Source organism: Archocentrus centrarchus, unplaced genomic scaffold, assembly GCF_007364275.1.
Source record: "Archocentrus centrarchus isolate MPI-CPG fArcCen1 unplaced genomic scaffold, fArcCen1 scaffold_54_ctg1, whole genome shotgun sequence".
Classification (NCBI taxonomy): domain Eukaryota; kingdom Metazoa; phylum Chordata; class Actinopteri; order Cichliformes; family Cichlidae; genus Archocentrus; species Archocentrus centrarchus.
The window spans coordinates 1,319,351-1,342,329 of record NW_022060276.1 but is presented as its reverse complement, the minus strand read 5'-3'; the positions used below and the strand labels follow the sequence as shown (position 1 = coordinate 1,342,329).

The window sequence follows — 22,979 nt, the reverse complement described above, 5'->3', positions numbered from 1 at the left end:
TCCTGTTTCCCTCCACGTCCTCGCACATGTTCATTTTAAGGTTTCTGTCCTCCTACCTCAGCCAGTCCTGTGGCTCACCAGTAAAGATGAGCTGTTTGTAGCCTCCTTCAGGCTGCTTACATTTATGTGATCACATGACTGTTTCAGTTTGAGCTGTTCTTGCATTCTGCTGCAAACATTGTAGAAAGTGACCAATTGCTCAGTCCAATAGAAAAGTGATTATTAATTGAGAACCAAGGTGGTGCCATTGGTCAGGTGTGTGCCCAGTAAAGGACTGGCAACCTGGCCGAGGCGTCCCTCGTCTCGGGCGGAGTAATCGAGGATAGCTGTTGTAGTTACAGCTTATTTTAGGGCCTTCAAAGGCTCAAAGAACAACAGAATAACTTTATCAGCAGTGACACACGCAGAGCCACGGTTACAGCTCATGTGACATTTGTTTTCAACTCCTGACTTATTGTCTAATATTGGAGGGGCTCGTTGCTGTGAATTGGTGCAACGTAAATAAAACTGAAGTTAGACCAACTCCAGAATCAGCTCACCTGAGGAATGATTACATATCGATTAGCATAAACTCTATAAGCTGAGTGCTCTGTGCTCCATAGCATGGAAAACCATCAAATCCTGTTTTGTTTACATGTAATTAATATTGTGATGATCCTGATCACTGCTTATACCTGTGGACTGTCTGCCTGACAGTCTACATCCAAATGATTGCTAAATGTTTCACCAACCACGTGAGGTCAACATCCAGTGTACAAAAATATAATTTATTGACGTCGTCCTTTACAGCCATCCATGAAAATACAATTGGTCATAGCAGTCAGTAAGAATCACATTAGCTCTGCATTCATTCGCTACACTTAAAGGCATGAATCAGTCAGTTTTTGAGACTCATAAACACTGACAAATTGAACATTTACATATATCCACCAACAGCAAACTATCAATACAGGAAAAAATAAATACAAATACATTTTATAACCGTCTGTCATGTATGATGTCTTTTAACCTGATTTCACCTTTAAAATGTCACATTCATCACTCCTGTTTGTGGAAAAATGGTGATTCCCTCAAAGGAGGGAAGAGAAGCAGCCAAACGTGCTCCTGATGTTTCCAGATCAATGAATTCTGGGAGTACGGTGTAATTATTGAGAACAGCATTGCAGACTCCAAGTATGAAAACACAGGATCCCAAAACATAATATCTGTGGCATACTGAAAGATGGGTTAAAAAATAACACAAATTAATAGCACAGATTCTTTGCACCCCTTAGCTGTTGGTGCATGTTGCTACGGGCTCAGCAGGCAAACAATCACTGACCTCAGATCTGTGTAAATGGTAATGGTAAATGGACTAGCTCTTATATAGCGCTTTTCTACTCAGTATGAGCACTCAAAGCGCTATTACAACATGTTTACATTCACCCATGCACTCCCATTCACTTCCATATGTACTAAGCTAAGTGCTTTTTAATTAACTAACATTCACACACATTCATACTCCGACGGGACGGTCGGAGAGCAACTTGGGGTTAAGTATCTTGCCCAAGGATACATTGGCATGTAGCCTGGAGTAGCCAGGAATCGAACCGCTGACCTTCTGATCAGTAGGTGACCTGCTCTACCTACTGAGCTACAGCCACCCCGGCACCCCAGTGTCTGTCTAGCCTTGTGAATGAGTGGGGTCATTGGCAGCCACGCCTCTGTCAGACTGCCCCAGGGCAGCTACATTAGTAGCTTACCACCACCAAGTATGATTGAGGTGTGAATGAATAGTGCATGAAATTGTAAAGCGTCTTTGGGTGTCTAGAAAAGCGCTATTTAAGATGAATGCATTATTATTAGTAGTAGTATGAATTTTTTACTCCACTGTGAATGTCTATTAAAGCATATCTCAGCTTTGGGGGTAAAAGGAGCTGCGATCCAGAAGCCAGCTTCCTACATGGTAGAGGAACTCTGGGTACCAGTGGATACCGTCTGCTTGGTGCACACCGCGGCCCTCTTCCACCATCCCAGCCAGGGACAAGAACGAATGCCACAGTCGAACCGGTGCAAAAACCCAGTGTGCAAGATCGTGATCCTCAACCACCGCATAGCAGGATGCCAAAACCCGATCAACAACGATGGTCCCGTGAGAGGTCACGGGTGCATAAGAGCCTTCATGCTGCTCAACATAAACTCTTGTCACTCTCGCAGGAATGAGGTGGTCTGGTTGGTCATTCTTGACAATGAGAAGCCACTGTCCTAGTCTTACATTACTGGCAAACACCGCCCTGATACTGTTCTTGTTGGTGCTATTGTTGGTAATAACAAAGACAAGGTGAGCTGGAGTCAGTGTGAGTTTGCCGTGTGGCTCATCGGTCTCCAGGACACGGAACTCTCGGGAAATGTGTCGGTCTCGATCCATAAACATGAGGAAGTCACTGGGAACGAGATTTCCTTGTTGGTCAGCAGCTAGAACCTTGTCTCCCATCTGGAGCTCCTTCAGGGGTTTAGTCTTTCCTTCTGCCAGGATCACCATGGATGAACCAGGGAAGCAACCTCCAGACTTAGCTGCCACAGAGTTTTCTGGAAGATTAATAACAGCAACACTTGGTCTTCATATGTTTCACATGAACTATACATTTAATTCAGCTGTGTTTATATAGTGCCAGTTCACAACACAGTCATCTGTAGGTGCTTTATATTGTAAGGTATAGACCCTACAATATTGGAGAACAATGATCCCATATCAGGACACACGTGGCAACAATGGAGAGGAAGAAATCCCATCTGAAAGACAGGCCTCTACCAGAACCAGGCACAGGCCACCGAGCAGTCCACACCAGTCTTGTAAATAAATGCATTTAAATCTCGAGTGGGTGGGTGCGAGTGGGTTAGTCCCCTGTACAGAAAACTGGGTTTTCTAACATAGTTACATCCATGGGTACTTGAAAAAGAAGCCATCATTTATAATCTTGCCTCTGTGCACCACCAAGGTGGATCACAAAGGTTTGAAAAGTATTAGATCAGCTGTTGATGAACCGCAGTTATTTTTATGTATTTTCAGGTTTACAATTAATTAGCCAAATAAAGACCATTTTAAATGTAAGGGCTGATTTAATCCTTAAATGAAAGTCATTTGCAGTCACTGCCTGAAGTCAGAGCAGAGTCAGAGTGTTTGTGGCTCTCTGGCTTCAGTTTTCTGTGTTTCCATTCATGAAGGTGACTTTGAAGCCGCTCCCTCCTTCAGAGTGTTTAACAATGATTCCTGATGTGGCCACAGCTAAAAGTGCTGCTCAGTCAGTATTAAAATTACTCATGAGCCTCTGAAAATGGGCGGCTGTATAAAACTGGCTGCAGTTCTGAAACCCTTCAGTCACGTTTTGGTTGTTTGATTTCAAATCCACTGTGATGAATAACCATTGTGAGGTGTTTTGTTACTGTGGGGTACAAAGATTGTGTCATTGTTTTAACACACACCATAAACTAATGAACTGCAATTAAACTTAGGTTCAAAAACACGACTACTTTGGCTTAATGAAAGTTATGTGACCAGTGTGAAGATCATTATTGTCTCTTTCCTGTTGTGCTTCTTTGTGTGCCTACAATGTAAAAGTGCTGCTGGACCTTTAATCTCCCTGACAGAACCCTCCCAAAGGGATTAATAAAGTCTAATCTAATCTAGTCTAATCTAATCTAATCTAATCTAATCTAATCTAATCTAATCTAATCTAATCTAATCTAATCTAATCTAATCTAATCTAATCTAATCTGTATACCACACAATAAGGTTCAAAGTTGGCTGCTCTTCCATGAACATTCAAACGTCTTTAGCCTGACACTTCCCCAGTGTAATCCAGTGTAATCCAGTGTAATCCAGTGTGATGTCTAATTGTGCCAACGTGTAAATAGTACCAATAATCCAAATATCTGAAGTCACAGCAAGCCACGAGTCTGCTCATGCTACAGCAGCTGGGAGCCATATGGACTATGGACACCTGTGCTGTAATGACAAACATCCTTCACCTACCTGCCTTCACAGAGCAGTGGATGTGGGCTTTGGACTCATAGTAGACCCAGTCGAAGCCTGCCTCCACAGCAAGCCTGGACAGCATCCCATACTTGTTCTTATCCCGGTCTGAGGTGGTGATATCCACTGCCCGACCCTCGTAGTGCAGAGACTCTTCGGAATGATGGCCGTCTTCGTCCCAGCCCTCAGTGACCCTAAGTTTAACCCCAGGCCACTGATTCATGACTGAAATAGCCAAAGAGTTCAGTTTGTCCTTACATCTCTGAAAAGAGACATACATATATTCACATAACTCACATTTATCTTTTTTATTAGCTTCAAAGCCACATTTAAAGTAGGCCATGCATAGTAGGAACTCCCAGTTATTATCAGCCTGACTGTGTTGGTGAATACAGACCCAAACAAACTGAATCAGACCAAAGGAGAAAAAATGACTGTTTGTGTCCTGTTTCAGCTCAGCGTCTCTTCAGCCCACGATTTTAACACCAAATGGGACGTGAAGTTAAACAGACCAGTTCTTCTATACAGCGTTCCTACTCTAGCTTCAGCTAGTACTTTCTACACACACATTCATGTGTTTTCTATCTAACATTCATACCCCGGCAGTTCTAGCTTTGGCATGCAGACTGGAGGAGCAAGGAATTGAACCACCAACCTTCTGATTAGCGGATGACCTGCTCTACCTCCTGAGCCACAGCCAGCCCCAGTTCAACACCCAAACAAACCATCCCCTGGTCCCTGTGCACCTGCATGTTCCTGTCAGTATGATTTTAACTCCAAGCATATCATTTTAACTCAGAGAAACCTCATCATAACTTCCTGGGCCGTTGAGCAGCAGAGCACCGAAGAGTCCATTCATTTTCACGTGTGGCAGTGCTCTTTCATATAACACATTAATTAACCAGGTTATGGCCCTGGTTATAATTTTGGTAACACATGTCTCACCATCTACAAAAGTGAGAAAATTAAAGGAGAATGTGTTATAAATTGCCCACAGGTGTGGATGAGAGCATGAATGTGAGTGTGAAAGGTTGTCTGTCTCTCTGTGTTGGCCCTGTGACAGGCTGGCAACCTGTTCAGGGTGTACCCTGCCTCTCACCCTATGACAGCTGGGATAGGCTCCAGCCCCCCCGCGACCCTGAACAGGATGAGCGGAAGTGAATGGATGGAGTTATAAAGACAAAGTGTGTAAAACATAATGTTAGGCTGCAAATCCAGACTCTGGATCGGCTCCAGATGGCGTGTGGCTCTAGTTCTTGGCAGGGTTATTAAAGTTAACGAAAATGAACGAAATAACTAAAACTGAAATTGAAAAAACATTGTCGTTAAGTGAAATAATAAAAATGAAAGGGAAAAAACGATAACTAACTAAAACTGTGTTGTGAGTTTAAAAAACTAACTAAAATCATAGATAAAATGACCTTCCTTTTCTTGTTTGATCATTTTCTGCTCTCCGAGTTGAAGCTGGGAGCGCCGTCGGGCAGCTGTGTGCCTGCCTGCTGCGCTCACCGAGCTGCAAAGTAATGGCAGCGGTCTGCAGAGAAAGCGACAGAGTCCCGTATGGAGTTTCTTTGAGTCCGATAATACAGATAGAAGCGCATCTTGTTGTGAATGATGAAAAATGTATGGAACACGTCTCAGTGAGGAAAAAACAGCAACGTCAAAGTCCAGCTGAGAATCGCACACAAGGAAACCGCTCTGAACCGACGTGATCTGGGGTTCACCGCCGAAGAAATGTGACTCGCTGCCACGCAGCTGCAACGTTGTGATGAACCTGTTCCGTCCTTGTGCCTTTCCGGCCACTTTATCAGTGAGAGAATAACAATCAGGAACAATCAATATAAGGAATCGAGGGAATGAAGAAAGTGAACAAACAGGAACAAATATGTTTGCAGCCAAAAACAGCTCCCATCCCCATCACAGGCCTGACACTTCCAGGTGTGTCCCTCCTCCTGTTGTACACCTGGAGACAGTGTTTATGTTTGAGTCTGCCTTTGGTGGCAGCATCTGCCTGTCCATCACTACACAGCACACTAAACACACAGCACTACACACTAACTATACACTCCAAACACACTAAAATCTCTCAAATTTCAAAACTCACTATCAATATCGCTGTCAGTCTTTCGCCCCACCACAACTTCCACCTGTTCCTCAGAAACCAGCTGCCACTCCCTGGCATATAATTTTTTGATTGGTTGATGTGGTGCATTTTTCCACCAACAGGAATGGAGGGGGGGGGGGGGGGGGGGGGGTGATGTTTTAGCACTTTTAGCACCAAACGCCTCACACATGAGGACAACATACAAGAAGTATGGTGTAAATTATCAATCATAATTCCAGTTTTACTTGGTCTGTCAACACAGTTTAAAACTGCTGCATAGTTCAAAGTCCACACTTTCAACAGAGGGTGTGTCACAAGGCCACATTTCAAGGTCGATTACACAAATTCAGTGTGAGTCCCCAAATGAATAACCCGTTCCCCCTCCAGGGGTGGGTAACAAGACAATTTGATTTATATAACGCCAAATCTCAACAGTCACCTCAAAGCACTTTATATTGTAAGATTAACCAACCCTCCAATAATACAGAGAAAACCCAACAGTCTAAACGACCCCCTATGAGCAGCACTTGGTGACAGTGGGAAGGAAAAACTCCCCTTAACAGGAAGGGGGGGGGGTCATCTGCTGTGAGGGGGGACAGGACAAAGACACACTGTGGAAGAGCGACCGAGATTAATAAAACCCACACAGAAAAGTTGCAGCCAAGGCAGATTTGAACCTAGGACCTCCTTGCTGTGAGCGCCACAGCACAGCTGAGGGTTCTGGTTTGTGACCCGTGCAGCGCGTTCAATCAGCTCCAAACTGAATCAGGTTTACAGTAAAGTTGTCCCTCTGACGTTAAAACCACATGGATGGACAGATATAATAACTGTGACTATAATACCTGTTGATCGGATTCTTTCATTGTTGCGTTACCCTGGGGATGAAAACGCGGCGCAGTGATGAGCTCGGACTAAATGTGCCTTCACTAACTGCTCGGCGTGAACGCAGCACAGCGGCAAGTTTCTGACCACTTGGTTTATCCCGGCTCGCTGCAGCCAGCTGTGGCTGTAAAGACACCGCTGCAGCCGCTCACCTGCTCCACATGACGATGACAAAAACGGCAGCGTGACAGACTCAAACACCGATACCTACCTGTGTCATGAGCCGGTCGGCGTTCGTTTTCTCCTCGTCCTTAAAAATAATATCGGGGTTGTAGTTGGGAGTCAAGTCCTTGAACCTGTCCGAGTTGCGGGTGATCTTGCCTTCGTACTTGCCGCTGGCTCCCAGGGTTTTCTCGGCCACGTTGGGGATGAACTGTTTCAGAGCCAGGGGCGTCAGCTTCTTCGGGTGCCTCCGCTTCCCGTATCCCCTGCCGGGTCCACAGCCGGAGCCGGGGGACGCCAGCAGAAAGCAGAGCAACGCGGACAGCATCACTCTCATCAGGACCATCTCTGGTGGTTCTGTGTGGCGGTGCCTTGGACTGGGCTCAGTATAGGGTCTAATTTTTTTCTTTTTTCTTTCTGTAAAATGATTTTATTTGCACTACACGGGGAGCAGCGCAGGTGCCATACCTACTTAAGGTCTCTCTCTCTCTGTCCTTCTCTCTCTCCTTCCCTGTCTCCTTCTCTCTCTCCTTCCCTCTCTCCTCCCCTCTCTTCTTCTCTCTCTCTGTCTCCCTCTCTGCCCCCCCCCCCTTTCTCTCACCTCTAACTGCCTGCGTTCAAAACATTAATAATGTAGACAGTAAAAAGAGCAGAGCTGTGTTTAATGAGTGTGAGCAGCGTTCACATTTAAAGCAGAGCCGTTCTCTCTGTTGTTCAGCACACTGAAGAACTTTGTGAACTTCTTTCCTGTAAGTAGAAGAAAAGTGACAAATCTGAATGATAGTTTCTGAATGCATGCAGAGTAAATGCTCCGAGTGGTCGATGGGACATAAATGTAGTTTTTTTTGTTTGTCTTTGAACAAAATTATGTGAGAAAGAATTTATTTTTCATTATCAATAACTACTTTTCCCAAGTCTTGATAGTTCAGCCTTCACCGTCCTGTTACTGAATCAAACTGGATCCTGCATCAATTAACAACAAATACAAGGGCTCCCAGCATGAAGTGTTCAAGTGTTGGAATTAGTATTTATTCTAATCCTTATCCTTAAACTATGTTAATAGTCTTAAGTGGGGAATCAGGCTGGAACAGTGACTCTGTGGCCCTCACTCTGCACTAACACGTGGATAACGGGTCATAACTCTCACTCAAACTGCATGAAAATTTGACCTTATCGATAAAGCTAAATGAAACGTAGTGGCACTGGGTGGCCATCAGTAGTGCCTCTCTGGCTCGGATACCTTTCTAAGTTGAGTGTTTGCCAATTTTTCAGATCAGAGTAGTTGTGATCAAGTAACCAAGAGGAGACGTTTGTCATGTATGGGTGACATCGAGATCCACAGCAGCTACTTCAACTGCCTGCACCTGACAAATGAGCCACTGTCAGGAGGAGCTACAGTATGAGTGTGGTGAGGTGTGCTTCAATCAATCGATCAATCATTAAGAGAAAACAGGAGCATCACAGCCAAACTGCAGCCGATGCTCAGTTAATATGAGCAAACAGCAAGCATTAGAAATGTGTTCCTGTAGATGCTGTTTTTAAAGCCACTTCACAAATGGAACATTTTAGTCCTATATTTGGGTTTTGGGGTCTGGCTGCAGCTACAGTTACAGCAGAGAGTGTTGTCATCTAAAACATGTGTGCGCACCCAAAACTCCAGGACTCCTCTTATTTGGATGAAATCAAGAAACAAGTGCTGAGTTTTTGTTTTGTTCTGGGACACAAAAACTGAAGAGATGGCCTGGACCAGTCAGTTCCATCTGAAGATGGGCACACACAATACTAATTGTAAGAAGGATACAAAGTAATTCATTACATTTCAATGCATAGTCCCCCCAGCCCCACTCACACTCATAACACACTGATAAAATTTTGCATGCTTATAGACAAGCCAGGTTTATTTATAAAGCTCTTTGACCACTGACCAAAGTGCTGAACATGAAACACATCAGGACAAGGGAAATAACTTTTTAAAAAGGTAATTACATTTTTTTACATAGATAAAATAAAATAAATGACAATAAAATACACAGTTTATCCTAAAAAATGAATAAATAAATTCAAAACAAAACAGCCAGATGAAACAGGTAGGTCTTCAGAGCAGATTTAAAACTGGCCAATGAGGAGGCCTGTTTGATGCCCAATGGCAGTGAATTCCAGAGTTTAGGAGCTGCCACAGCAAAGGCTCCGTCTCCTCTGAGCCTCCGCTGTGTCCTCGGCACAGCGAGGGGCAGCTGCTCAGCTGATCTGAGCGACCAGGAAGGAGCATGTAGGTGCAGCAGCTCGGAGAGATGAGGTGGGGCAAGGCCAAGTAATGACTTAAAAACAAATAAAAGCACTTTAAAAAAAAAAGAATTTTAAAATGGACTCTAAAATGGACAGGCAGCCAGGATAAAACAGGAGAAATATGCTCCCTCTGCCATGATCCCATCAAGAGCCACACTTATAGATCTCCATTCACTAATTCAATTCAATTCAATTCAATTCAATTCAATTCAATTCAATTCAATTCAATTTTATTTATATAGCGCCAAATCACAACAAACAGTCGCCTGAAGGTGCTTTGTATTGTAGGTAAAGACCCTACAATAATACAGAGAAAACTCAACAGTCACAACGACCCCCTATGAGCAGCATTTGGTGACAGCGGGAAGGAAAAACTCCCTTTAACAGGAAGAAACCTCCAGCAGAACCAGGCTCAGGGGAGGGGGGGGGGTGTCATCTGCTGGGGGGGGGGGGGGGGGGGGGGGGGGGGGGGGCAGAGATTAATAATAACTAATGATTAAATACAGAGTGGAGTATAAACAAAGTAAATAAGGTGATTGAAAAGAAACAGTGCATTATGTGAACCCCCCAGCAGCCTAGGCCTATAGCAGCATAACTAAGGGAGGGTTCAGGGTCACCTGATCCAGCACTAACTATAAGCTTGATCAAAAAGGAAAGTTTTAAGCCTAATCTTAAAAATAGAGAGGGTGTCTGTCTCCTGAATCCAAGCTGGAAGCTGGTTCCACAGAAGAGGGGCCTGAAAGCTGAAGGCTCTGCCTCCCATTCTACTCTTAAGTATCCTAGGAACCACAAGTAAGCCAGCAGTCTGAGAGCGAAGTGCTCTGTTGGGGTGATATGGTACTATGAGGTCTCTGAGATAAGATGGTGCCTGATTATTCAAGACCTTGTATGTGAGGAGAAGAATTTTAAATTCTATTCTAGATTTAACAGGGAGCCAATGAAGAGAAGCCAATATGGGAGAAACTAAATCAACTGTCACCTCAGTAATTATAGTGCAAGTAATTTATTAAGTAAAAATACTTGAGCCATCATATAAATTATGAAACCAACATATTTGCATGGTTTATAACTAAACTGTGGTAAAGAAAAATATGAATGTCCTCAGCTATTATATGACAGTATTACAATTAGAAATATGCTGAAGGATTCCAGGAAGTATCCGGCCTCTCACCCTGTGGTGGCTGGAATGGGCTCCTATTTGTAATAAAACAGATTAAAAAACTCTAAATAAAGCCTTTATCTTAAGAATGATCAATATATGAGATGGAGAGAGATTAAAGTTATTGTGCTGTATTGTGTATTTTGAATGTGCTTCTTTGTGTGCATGTTTGAGTGTGTGGAAGTGCAATTTGCAAGATTGAACATTAGTCTTGTAGGACTGATTTAAACTGTGTTGGCTTCAGAAGCAGCCACTAGTTGAGCTGCTCCAGTCCTCAAAGACTGTGTGCCATTTGTCACAGTAATTTAACACACACACACTCACACACACACACACACACACACACACACACACACACACACACACACACACACACACACACACACACACACACACACACACACACTTATTTTATACTGACTGTAAGTTCAGCTTTACTGAAATGGTTTGTGACACTCCTGTCTCTTTAAGAACACCTCCCAGTACAAAAATACCAGATTAGTATGATTTCACTTCATTTTGTCATTCTTTACCCAAAATACCAGCTTTAAAACACATCTGTATTTCTTTGAGCCAAACATCAATATGAGAAAACCAGCCCGTATGCTGTGCATAAAAGATGTAAGTAGCCACCATGAAGTCATTCATGACATTGTGGACAAATGCTTTGAAAATTTGATTCTGACATGTTGGTGTGTTGGTCATTACCAATGATCTTCTCACAGCCTCTGACAGTGGACTCATCTCTGTTCTTGTCCTGTTGGACCTCAGTGCAGCTTTGATACTGTTGACCATAACATTTTATTACAGAGATTAGAGCTTGCTATAGGTATTAAAGGTACTGCACTGCAGTGGTTTGAATCATATTTATCTAACAGAGTCCAATTTGTTCATGTAAATGGGGAGTCTTCCTCACACACTAAGGTTAATTATGGAGTTCCACAGGGTTCTGTGCTAGGACCAATTCTATTTACATTATACATGCTTCCCTTAGGCAGTATTATTAGAAAGCACTGCATCAATTTTCATTGTTATGCAGATGATACTCAGCTTTACCTATCAATGAAGCCAGATGACACACATCAATTAGTTAAACTGCAGGAATGTCTTAAAGACATTAAGGCCTGGATGACCTCTAATTTCCTGCTTCTAAATTCAGATCAAACTGAAGTTCTTGTTCTCGGCCCCACAAATCTTAGAAACATGGTGTCTAACCAGATACTTACTCTGGATGGCATTACTTTGGCCTCCAGTAACACTGTTGCTACTTTTCCACCACCGAGGAGCCAGTGCTCGTGCCAGTGCTGGTGCTGGTTTCAATGAACGGCAAAACGCTTAAGAACGGGCCCGCGTTCCCACTGCGTTTCTGTGAACCGCTCCTGTACGTATGAGTGTGGGCGGGTCCTCGTCTGGACACGAAGCCGAAGCGCACAAACGTGGGAGAACACGCTCCCCTTTCTGTGCTGCGAACACGTTTTAGGGTCCAAACCAAACTACTGCAGCATCTGTGTGCAGCACAGAGGGAAACACAGACAGCGATTAGAGCAAGACGACAAGTACGCACTTTGTGTCCTTTTATCTGTGATATGAACTGATACAAAGCAGCAAGTTCAGCCTTAGAGCCCAACCTAATTCACAGCCGTGAAAATCGCTTCACTTTTCTCCTGTAATACACATGTAATATGGTAGAAAACTTGATGTTGAGACGGCAAAGTAACGCCCTTCTGCTGCTTTTGTCACGCGTTCTTGGTTCGAGACCAACTAGCTTGCGGGCCTGAGATGAACCTGTTTTTTCGGCCGAGCACTGAGTGCTTCCCCAGTGGAAAACCCGCCTAACGGTTCAAATTAAGGCACCGGCACCCTGTCGGTGGTAAAGAGGCCTGCGAGGATTCCCATGATGCTGTTTGTCCTTTTTCACTCACCTCTTTTCTGTTTATACCCCACTCTGCATTTAATGATTAGTTATTATTAATCTGTCTCTCTCCCCTCTCAGCAGATGACCCCCCCCCCCTCCCTGAGCCTGGTTCTGCTGGAGGTTTCTTCCTGTTAAAGGGAGTTTTTCCTTCCCACTGTCACCAAGTGCTGCTCATAGGGGGTCGTTTTGACTGTTGGGTTTTTTCTGTATTATTGGAGGGTCTTTACCCACAATACAAAGCGCCTTGAGGCGGCTGTTGTGATTTGGCGCTATATAAATAAAATTAAATTTGAACTGAATCACTTCCACTTTGTTATAATCCCACTAACAGCTGACTGTGGAATATTTAGCAGTGAGGAAATTTCAGGACAGGACTTGTTGCACAGGTATCATCCTATCACAGTACCACGCTGGAACAAACTGAGCTCCTGAGAGCCACCCATTCTTTCACTGATGTTTGTAGCAGCAGTCTGCATGCCTAGGTGCTGGTTTATACACCTGTGGAAGTGACTGGAACACCTGGATTCAGTGATTTTGATGGTGAGTGAATACTTTTGGCAGTACAGTGTACTTCTGAAAGGAGAAAAATGACAATATTAAGACATGAAATATTACTCAAGGAACTGACCAACATACAAGTAAATTCAATTCCCTCCATTTAATATTTGTAAGTTTCACCCACCTGTAGTTGGCTCAGATTCAGCACTAACAGCATGTGCAGTATAAGTGATTTAAAATATAGACGCTAGAATTTCAGACCAGAACAATGAAAGCACAAAATTCTTGGATACTTTGTCAAATGAATGCTTTAAAATGTACCAAAAGCAGAAACGTGGCCAAGAAGTCTGCTTCAGTGATCCCAATTAGAGGAGGTGACATCAGCACAGAGCAAGCAGAACCCACCTGCCAATCAACGTGACCACACCCCTAATGACTAACTTTAGGCCTTAATTCAAGAGCCATATGACGAGTTGGGCTGTTTATGTCAACATGTTTATTTCTGAACTAAAGTTGGGTATTTCAGCATCTATGATAATGGACTAATGTCTGGAGAACCTCTCAGGTGGTCCTTCACAGAACTGTTGGCACTGATCTCATGTCCTAGTACCAGAGGCTGATACTTGTCCCAGCCCAAGGAACAGCTTGCAAAAACAGCTAGATGTTTTCAATTCAATTCAATTCAATTTCTATAGCGCCAAATCACAACAAACAGTCGCCTCAAGGCGCTTTGTATTGTGGGTAAAGACCCTACAATAATACAGAGAAAACCCAACAGTCAAAATGACCCCCTATGAGCAGCACTTGGTGACAGTGGGAAGGAAAAACTCCCTTTTAACAGGAAGAAACCTCCATCAGAACCAGGCTCAGGGAGGGGGGGTCATCTGCTGTGACCGGTTGGGCTGAGGGGAGAGAAAGACATGCTGTGGAAGAGAGCCAGAGATTAATATCAATTAATGATTAAATGCAGAGTGGAGTATAAACAAAGTAAATAAGGTGAATGAGAAACAGTGCATTATGTGAACCCCCCAGCAGCCTAGGCCTATAGCAGCATAACTAAGGGAGGGTTCAGGGTCACCTGATCCAGCCCTAACTATAAGCTTTATCATAAAGGAAAGTTTTAAGCCTAATCTTAAAAATAGAGAGGGTGTCTGTCTCCTGAATCCAAGCTGGGAGCTGGTTCCACAGAAGAGGGGCCTGAAAGCTGAAGGCTCTGCCTCCCATTCTACTCTTAAGTATCCTAGGAACCACAAGTAAGCCAGCAGTCTGAGAGCGAAGTGCTCTGTTGGGGTGATATGGTACTATGAGGTCTTTGAGATAAGATGGGGCCTGATTATTCAAGACCTTGTATGTGAGGAGAAGGATTTTAAATTCTATTCTAGATTTAACAGGGAGCCAATGAAGAGAAGCCAATATGGGAGAAATCTGCTCTCTCTTTCTAGTCCCTGTCAGTACTCTAGCTGCAGCATTTTGGATCAGCTGAAGGCTTTTCAGGGAGCTTTTAGGACAGCCTGATAATAATGAATTACAATAGTCCAGCCTAGAAGTAATAAATGCATGAATTAGCTTTTCAGCATCACTCTGAGAAAGGATGTTTCTAATTTTAGAAATATTGTGCAAATGCAAAAAAGCGGTCCTACATATTTGTTTAATATGTGCATTGAAGGACATATCCTGGTCAAAAATGACTCCAAGATTTCTCACAGTGTTACTGGAGGCCAAAGTAATGCCATCCAGTGTAAGTATCTGGTTAGACACCATGTTTCTAAGATTTGTGGGGCCGAGTACAAGAATTTCAGTTTTATCTGAATTTAGAAGCAGGAAATTAGAGGTCATCCAGGCCTTAATGTCTTTAAGACATTCCTGCAGTTTAACTAATTGATGTGTGTCATCTGGCTTCATTGATAGGTAAAGCTGAGTATCATCTGCATAACAATGAAAATTGATGCAGTGCTTTCTAATAATACTGCCTAAGGGAAGCATGTATAATGTAAATAGAATTGGTCCTAGCACAGAACCCTGTGGAACTCCATAATTAACCTTAGTGTGTGAAGAAGACTCCCCATTTACATGAACAAATTGGAGTCTATGAGATAAATATGATTCAAACCACTGCAGCGCAGTACCTTTAATACCTATAGTATGCTCTAATCTCTGTAATAAAATGTTATGGTCAACAGTATCAAAGCTGCACTGAGGTCCAACAGGACAAGAACAGAGATGAGCCCACTGTCAGAGGCTCTAAGAAGATCATTTGTAACCTTCACTAATGCTGTTTCTGTACTGTGATGAATTCTGAAACCTGACTGAAACTCTTCAAATAAACCGTTCCTCTGCAGATGATCAGTTAGCTGTTTTACAACTACTCTTTCAAGAGTCTTTGAAAGAAAAGGAAGGTTGGAGATTGGCCTATAATTAGCTAAGACAGCTGGGTCGGTGATGGCTTTTTAAGTAGAGGTTTAATTACAGCCACCTTGAATGTCTGTGGTACATAGCCAACTAATAAAGACTGATTGATCATTTTTAAGATTGAAGCATCAATAATTGGAAAGACTTCTTTGAACAGTCTAGTAGGAATGGGATCTAACAAACATGTTGCTGGTTTGGAGGAAGTAACTATTGAAGTTAACTCTGAAAGATCAACTGGAGCAAAAGAGTCTAAACAAATACCAGCAGTGCTGAAAGCAGCCGAACATGAAGAATAATCTTTGAGATGGTTATGAATAATTTTTCTCTAATGTCTAAAATTTTATTTGTAAAGAAATCCATGAAGTCACTACTAGTTAACGTGAAAGGAATACTCGGCTCTACAGAGCTCTGACTCTTTGTCAGCCTGGCTACAGTGCTGAAAACAAACCTGGGGTTGTTCTTATTTTCTTCAATTATTGATGAGTAGTAAGATGTCCTAGCTTTACGGAGGGCTTTTTTATAGAGCAACAAACTCTTTTTCCAGGCTAAATGAGCATCTTCTAATTTAGTGAGACGCCATTCCCTCTCCAGCTTTCGGGTTATCTGCTTTAAGCTGTGCGTTTGTGAATTATACCACGGAGTCAGGCACTTCTGATTTGAAGCTTTCCTTTTCAGAGGAGCCACAGTATCCAAAGTTATACGCAGTGAGGATGTAAAACTATTGACGAGATAATCGACCTCACTGGGAGCAGAGTTTAGGTAGCTGCTCTGCACTGTGTTGGCACTGAAGAGCATAACAATGAAGGAATTAGATCCTTAAACTTAGTTACAGCACTTTCACAAAGACTTCTACTGTAATAAAACTTATTCCCCACTGCTGTGTAATCCATTAAAGTAAATGTAAATGTTACTAAGAAATGATCAGACAGGAGGAGGCTTTCAGGGAATACTGTTAAGTCTTTAGTTTCTATGCCATATGTCAGGACAAGATCCAGAGTATGATTAAAGTGGTGGGTGGGCTCCTTTACATTTTGAGAGAAGCCAATTGAATCTAACAATAGATTAAATGCAGTGTTGAGGCTGTCATTCTCAGCATCTACATGGATGTTAAAATCACCCACTATAATTATTTTATCTGAACTGAGCACTAAATCAGATAAAAAGTCTGAGAAATCAGACAGAAACTCTGAGTAGGGACCAGGTGGACGATAGATAATAACAAATAAAACAGGTTTTTGATTTTCCCAATTAGGATGGACAAGACTAAGAGCCAGGCTTTCAAAAGAATGAAAACTTTGTCTGGGTCTCTGATTAATTAATAAGCTGGAATTGAAGATTGCAGCTAATCCTCCTCCTCGACCTGTGCTTCGAGCATTCTGACAGTTACTGTGACTCGGGGGTGTTGATTCATTTAAACTAACATATTCATCCTGCTGTAACCAGGTTTCTGTAAGGCAGAATAAATCAATACGTTGATCAATTATTAAATCATTTACTAATAGGGACTTGGAAGAGAGAGACCTAATGTTTAACAATCCACATTTAATTGTTTTATACTTTGGTGCAGTTGATGAAGCTGTATTATTTATTGTTTTTGAATTTTTATGCTTAAATAGCTTTTTGCTGATTTTAGCTTTGGTTTTTGGTGGTCTGGGAGCAGGCACCGACTCTATGGGGATTGGGTTTTGGGGGGATGGCAGGAGGAGAGAAGCTGCAGAGAGGCGTGTAAGACTGCAACTCTGCTTCCTGGTCTCAACCCTGGGTAGTCAGGTTTTAGGAGGGTTAATAAATTTGGCCATATTTCTAGAAATGAGAGCTGCTCCATCCAAAGTGGGATGGATGCCGTCTCTCCTAACAAGACCAGGTCTTCCCCAGAAACTTTGCCAATTATCTATGAAGCCCACATCATTTTTTGGACACCACTCAGACAGCCAGCGATTCAAGAACATGCGGCTAAACATGTCGCTCCTGGTCTGATTGGGGAGGGGCCCAGGGAAAACTACAGACACTGACATTGTTTTTGCAAAGTTACACACCGAGTCAATAGTAATTTTAGTGACCTCCGATTGGCGTAACCGGGTGTCATTACTGCCGACGTGAATAACGATCTTACCAAATCTACGATTAGCCTTAGCCAGCAGTTTCAAATTTCCATGAATGTCGCCTGCTCTGGCCCCTGGAAGACATTTGACTATGGTCGCCGGTGTCTCTAGCTTCACGTTTCTCAAAACAGAGTCACCAATAACCAGAGTTTGTTCCTCGGCGGGTGTGTCGCCGAGTGGAGAAAAACGGGTAGAGACGTGAACAGGTTGGTGGTGTACCCGGGGCTTCTGCTTAGGACTACGCTTCCTCCTCACCGTCACCCAGCCGGCCTGTTTTCCCTTCTCCTCGGGATCTGCTGGGGGGGAGCTAACGGCGGCTAAGCTACCATGGTCCGCACCCACTACAGGGGCCTGGCTAGATACAGGATTTTCCAGGGTGCGGAGCCGAGTCTCCAGTTCAGAAAGCCTGGCCTCCAGAGCTACAAACAGACTACATTTATTACAAGTACCGTTACTGCTAAAGGAGGCCGAGGAGTAACTAAACATGTGACACCCAGAGCAGGAAAGTGCAGGAGAGACAGGAGAAGAAGCCATGCTGGTAGTGAGTCGGCTAAGGGCTAAGCTACTAGCTGGGCTAAGCTACTAGCTGAGCTAAGCTAGCGAATTTCTAAAAACAAATAAAGTGAGTAATGTGAATACAGGTGATTCAGCAAAGAGTATGCTATTTAAAGTAGGTGAAGATTACACTAAAATATGTTATTATCCAGATAAATCGAGTTATACAGATATAACAGCTAACAGACAGCAAAACACTGTGCTCCGAAACAGGAACAGGAAGTGATACAATACCGCAGTGAGAGCCAACATCAAGGTAAAGCTGAGTATCATCTGCATAACAATGAAAATTGATGCAGTGCTTTCTAATAATACTGCCTAAGGGAAGCATGTATAATGTAAATAAAATTGGTCCTAGCACAGAACCCTGTGGAACTCCATAATTAACCTTAGTGTCTGAAGAAGACTCCCCATTTACATGAACAAATTGGAGTCTGTGAGATAAATATGATTCAAACCACTGCAGTGTTTTGTGTCATGTTCCTGTCCTCCATTTGGGTGTCTCTGCTGTGGGGTGGCTGTAGCTCAGGAAGTAGAGTAGGTCACCTACTGAGGTTGGTGGTTCCAGTCTGCATGCCAAGCTAGTCTTGGGCAAGACTAAAGCTCTCCGATGCGTTCATCAGAGTGTCAATGTTAGAAGGCACTTAGATGTAGAAAAGAGTGCTTGTATGAATGGGTGAATGAGGCATAGTTTATAAAGCACTTGCTCGAGTAGAGTAGAAAACTGTATAGAAGAACCAGTCCATTTGCTTTCACTTTTGTCTTCAGTAACTGAAACGCTTCACTGGAGTCGGCTGACTGATCTGTGAATAATCAGTTTCTGTCTTGAGAAATTCTGGGGTTGCTTTTGCAGTTTGCTTTGGGTCATTACCCATGCCCACTGAGGAGCAACATCCGATCCGTTTTGTGGCATTTGGCTGCATCTGAACAGAAAGTATAGCCCAGTACACTTCACAAGCCATCCTGCTACTTTTATCAGCAGTCACAGTAAATGAGGGAGTGAGTGACATGGTTCTACTGGAGCCGGCAAGGTACACCCTGGACAGGTCACCAGTCTGTCACAGACACAGAGAGCCAGACAACCATTCGCACTCACATTTACATCAATTTAGAGTCACCAGTGAACCCAGCCCCACTAACTGCATGTGTTTCTTTGTAGTTACTCAAAAACATCCCAGGTTATTTTTACTGATCCCTGTAGAGCATCAGTACGTAACCAAGTGCAGATGAAACTGTACAACTGCAATGGTGAGTCCGACTTTTCCAGGCATGTAACCTGTGTGTTTGACGTGTTCTGTTTTTGGACAGAACAATTCCTCCTTCCAGTTGTTGTGCTAAGCTAAACATTTACTGAGCTCAGAGGTAAAACTAAAAATGCATCCTGTCACATGACTGTTGTTAAGAAAAAAATTTTTAATTTCCCCCAAACGTTAGCCTTTTCCTTTAAGAAAAGTTAGACTCCTCTATGGCCTCAAGCCACCCTCTGTTTACATAACTTACAATGGCCTGCTGTACAAGAGGAAAAAAACAACTAGGAAACTGCTTAACATGCCTGACCTGCTAATTAGGGTTTAGGGACAGTGTGGAATTCTGCCCTTTGCTGTCTCAAAACACGCTCAGACAGTATTCAGACTGCTTGGAATTCACTGTTTGGGAATTATGTTACCCATTTTCTCACTTGATAGGCAGTGTCTATCTGCATATACAAAACCAAAGTGAAAAATAAGGGGCAGAAGAGTCCAAAAAACAAGGCCAACAGTTGTGCAGGTTAGCAAGGCAGCGCAGCAGGAGCAGAGGTGTAGTTCTGCAGAGAGTCCATATGCAGAGCAGAGCAGAAGGACAGCTCAGGGGGTTGACCTGAAAAGGGAAATAAGCTAAGATACCCTTCAGGAGGCTGGCTGAGCATGGCTGACAAGCTTCTCTTCGCTGTAAAGACTCTTCAGTGGGTGGACAAGAGGCCAGAAGAGGTGACGGAGTCCTCCTGGAGGCTGGTTGCTCTGAATTGGCTCTACATAAAAACTAAATTGAAGCCAGTGACACATGGCAAATAGACTGGTACTTGTATAGCACCCTTCTACTCAGGTGAGCACTCAAAGTGCTTTCTTACTATAAGTTTCATTCACCCAATCACACACATGTTCAGACTGTATTTTTATCCAAGTCTTTCTAACATTCACTCACACACCTATGAATGCACCGGGGCCAACTCAGGATTCGCTGTACCTGCTGTACCTGCTGCAAAGTTAAAGACAAGAAAGCCGACTGTGTGTAACCTGACACTATGAAACACGCTGAATCTGATTAAAGGGAAACAAGTGCACAGCCCCACATTTCATTATTTCATTGGCTGTAACACTCACTTGTGAATGATTTCTATCTTCTCCACAGCAGGACCTGAGCTCAAGGACCAACAGCAGAACAAAAACATGACCAAGAATCAGCCATATCATTCCACATATTGTTAACTTTTCATCTGCTGGTAGTACACAGCTATGACATGTAAACAGAGGTCTGAAAATCTCTGCAGCCCCAACAGTCTACCAAGCTCCATCAGGACTTTTAGACAGCTGACAGTGGGTAAATGAAACCAAATGAAAACAGGGTTAAAACAGGCAGTTATACCTTTAGACTGGTCTCTACACCCTCAATGTGCTTTCATTAATGACTCTGTTAAGAGACAGGAACCTTAACCTGGACTAACTGGAGAACACCTTCTACACTCCTGAGAACTCCTGTCTGACTCTTTGAGCTCCTGCTCAGGTTCTAACTACATTACAATAGTTTATTGTTGTGCAAGCACAGAGCCAAGATTACACCATTTTGAGGAAAGCCACTTAAAGTAAAGGCAGAAGCTGAGGTTTGCTGAGCTACATGAGGAAACAATAGTTTGGCAAACAGCCTGCATCCCTCCGTCAGTCTGAGCACTGCTGTTTTTAGTGGATGGGAGAAGCTGTTCTGTCACTAATAGCATCAGCTGGAGCGTACACATTGTGTTTTGCCCAATCGCAATGCTATATATGATCAGAATAATTTCACTCATTCTATAAAACTGACTCTTAATGAATTAAAAGTAGTGCTAAAAAATGCATAATGCCTTCTAGGGGAATTTAAGGCCTCCTGAACAAATCCTTATCCAGGCCCACACGAGGCTAACGCTACACAGCACAGGAGGATTTTATGGGAAATGTGTACAGGAATTAGTGGCAAATCTAGCCACTAATCAGATTTTTTTTCTATTTCCTAATCTTTCCCTACCCACCATTCAGAGGATCAGGACTTTGCAAACAGCTTGAACTTTGTCACCTCTCACATCAGCATCAACAATGGAGCAACAAAGATCCCACTGACTGCTCGGTTTAGTGAAAATATCAATCCATAAACCCAATACACTTGTCTAAGCTCAAAGTGGGAGTCATGCCAGTGTTTTAGTATGTTTTTAACATGTATTAATATGTATAATATATGCATACAGTACCAATCTGACAGCGCTTTGGTATCAGCAGGAATTGCTGATACCAAAGCGCGTTACTCTTGTTAAGCAACAACCTGTATCCACAAGAGTTGTTGTTGTGGACAGATGAGGCTGTGGAGGCACTGTGGGACTGCTTTGAGTCCACAGACTGCACTCTGTGAACTACATGGAGAAAATATGAACTGGCTGCATCATAGAAAATATTCAATTCTGTGAACACACCATCTGATCAGCCTGGACTGTATATCGAACAATAAGTATTGGATCACTAGTCACTAGTGTTGTAGTCAAGACCACCTAACCCGAGACCGAGACAAGACCAAGACTTTTAGGGTCCGAGACCAGTCAAGACCAAAACCGAGGGAGGGCGAGACCGAGACAAGACCAAGACCAGTGCCTGACGCTACATGACCCAATAAATGTGAAACATGATCAAAATCACTTCTCAAATTGATCTGAAAGATCCACATTCCCATAAAATCATCCTGATATTAAACACTCACAGCTCAAATAAATATAACCATCTTTATTTAATCCTCCTGGGTGACTTCCATCATTTATCACAGAATGTAAAACAATTATTCATAGTTCATCACAATAGTCTTTCTGTCTTTCATAAACAATGCATAAAGTTGTGTTGTTTTTAAACCAACAATCTTTGTAAAAATGGGTGCTTTTTCAAAACCACATAGCTAAATGTGTAAAACTGAAAAACTGGCAAACACTCATCGACAGTAAGAACTAAAGCCTTTAATCTTATACAGATTAAAGCTGCAGGATGTAACTTTTATAAAAAATCTGGTTTTTACATATTTGTTAAAACTGTCACGACAGTATGAGACCGATAATTTGTGAAAAAAATGGAGCTCCTCCACCTCCTCCCTGAACCGCTCCCAGTCAAAAACAACCAATCAGAGCCAGGAGGAGGGTCTTAGCACTGTCAATCACTCCTCGTGTATGCTGCTCAATGTAGTTGTGTGCAACACTTCATAATTTGGTATCGATCCTATGCCAAGTAAACACAGGGCCATTATCACCGATACTGATACCGATACTTTTTAATAATTATGAAAAATTTCCATGAAGTTTAACTGGTTTGAGACTTTTTTCCTTTGGATCATTAATTAGTTAAAACCCAGGATAGAATTGGGCAAAGTTTATATGTAAGTATAAAATACTTTATCAAAATAAAAGTTATAGTTCTGAAACAATAGAATATTAACAAAACAATTTTCCCCATAAATTGATGTCTGGAATTTTTTTTTTTCATAAATTAAGTGTACAAAATCATCACTCAGGAACAAATGCAAACGTTTTTCCAGGTGGATCGTTCAGAAAGTATAATACAAAAATTTAATAAAAAATGTCCCTTCATTCACTAATTTTCTACAAATTTAAATTTAAATTTTCTTTAAATGTTTCA

The 22,979-nt window shown here is 42.7% G+C and overlaps 1 protein-coding gene across 1 annotated transcript; it reads right to left on the bottom strand.

The window, feature by feature from the left end:
- Positions 1-1,551: 1,551 nt before the first annotated feature.
- LOC115777483 (tiggy-winkle hedgehog protein-like) lies at positions 1,552-7,669 on the bottom strand. The gene is made up of 3 exons (XM_030725400.1): positions 7,210-7,669; positions 4,013-4,274; positions 1,552-2,568 (listed from the first exon to the last, which is right to left on the bottom strand). Exons 1-3 carry the CDS (start codon positions 7,504-7,506, stop codon positions 1,895-1,897), a joined length of 1,233 nt encoding a protein of 410 aa, XP_030581260.1. The 5' UTR covers positions 7,507-7,669; the 3' UTR covers positions 1,552-1,894.
- Positions 7,670-22,979: the final 15,310 nt, after the last annotated feature.

Bases quoted from the DNA above. Each gene is read 5' to 3' on its own strand.
- LOC115777483 (XM_030725400.1), bottom strand. From the start codon at position 7,506: ATGGTCCTGATGAGAGTGATGCTGTCCGCGTTGCTCTGCTTTCTGCTG. The intron at 4,275-7,209 runs GTAGGTATCGGT...GTCTCTTTTCAG, and splicing joins CCGACCGGCTCATGACACAG to AGATGTAAGGACAAACTGAA. The intron at 2,569-4,012 runs GTAGGTGAAGGA...TTAATCTTCCAG, and splicing joins CCACTGCTCTGTGAAGGCAG to AAAACTCTGTGGCAGCTAAG.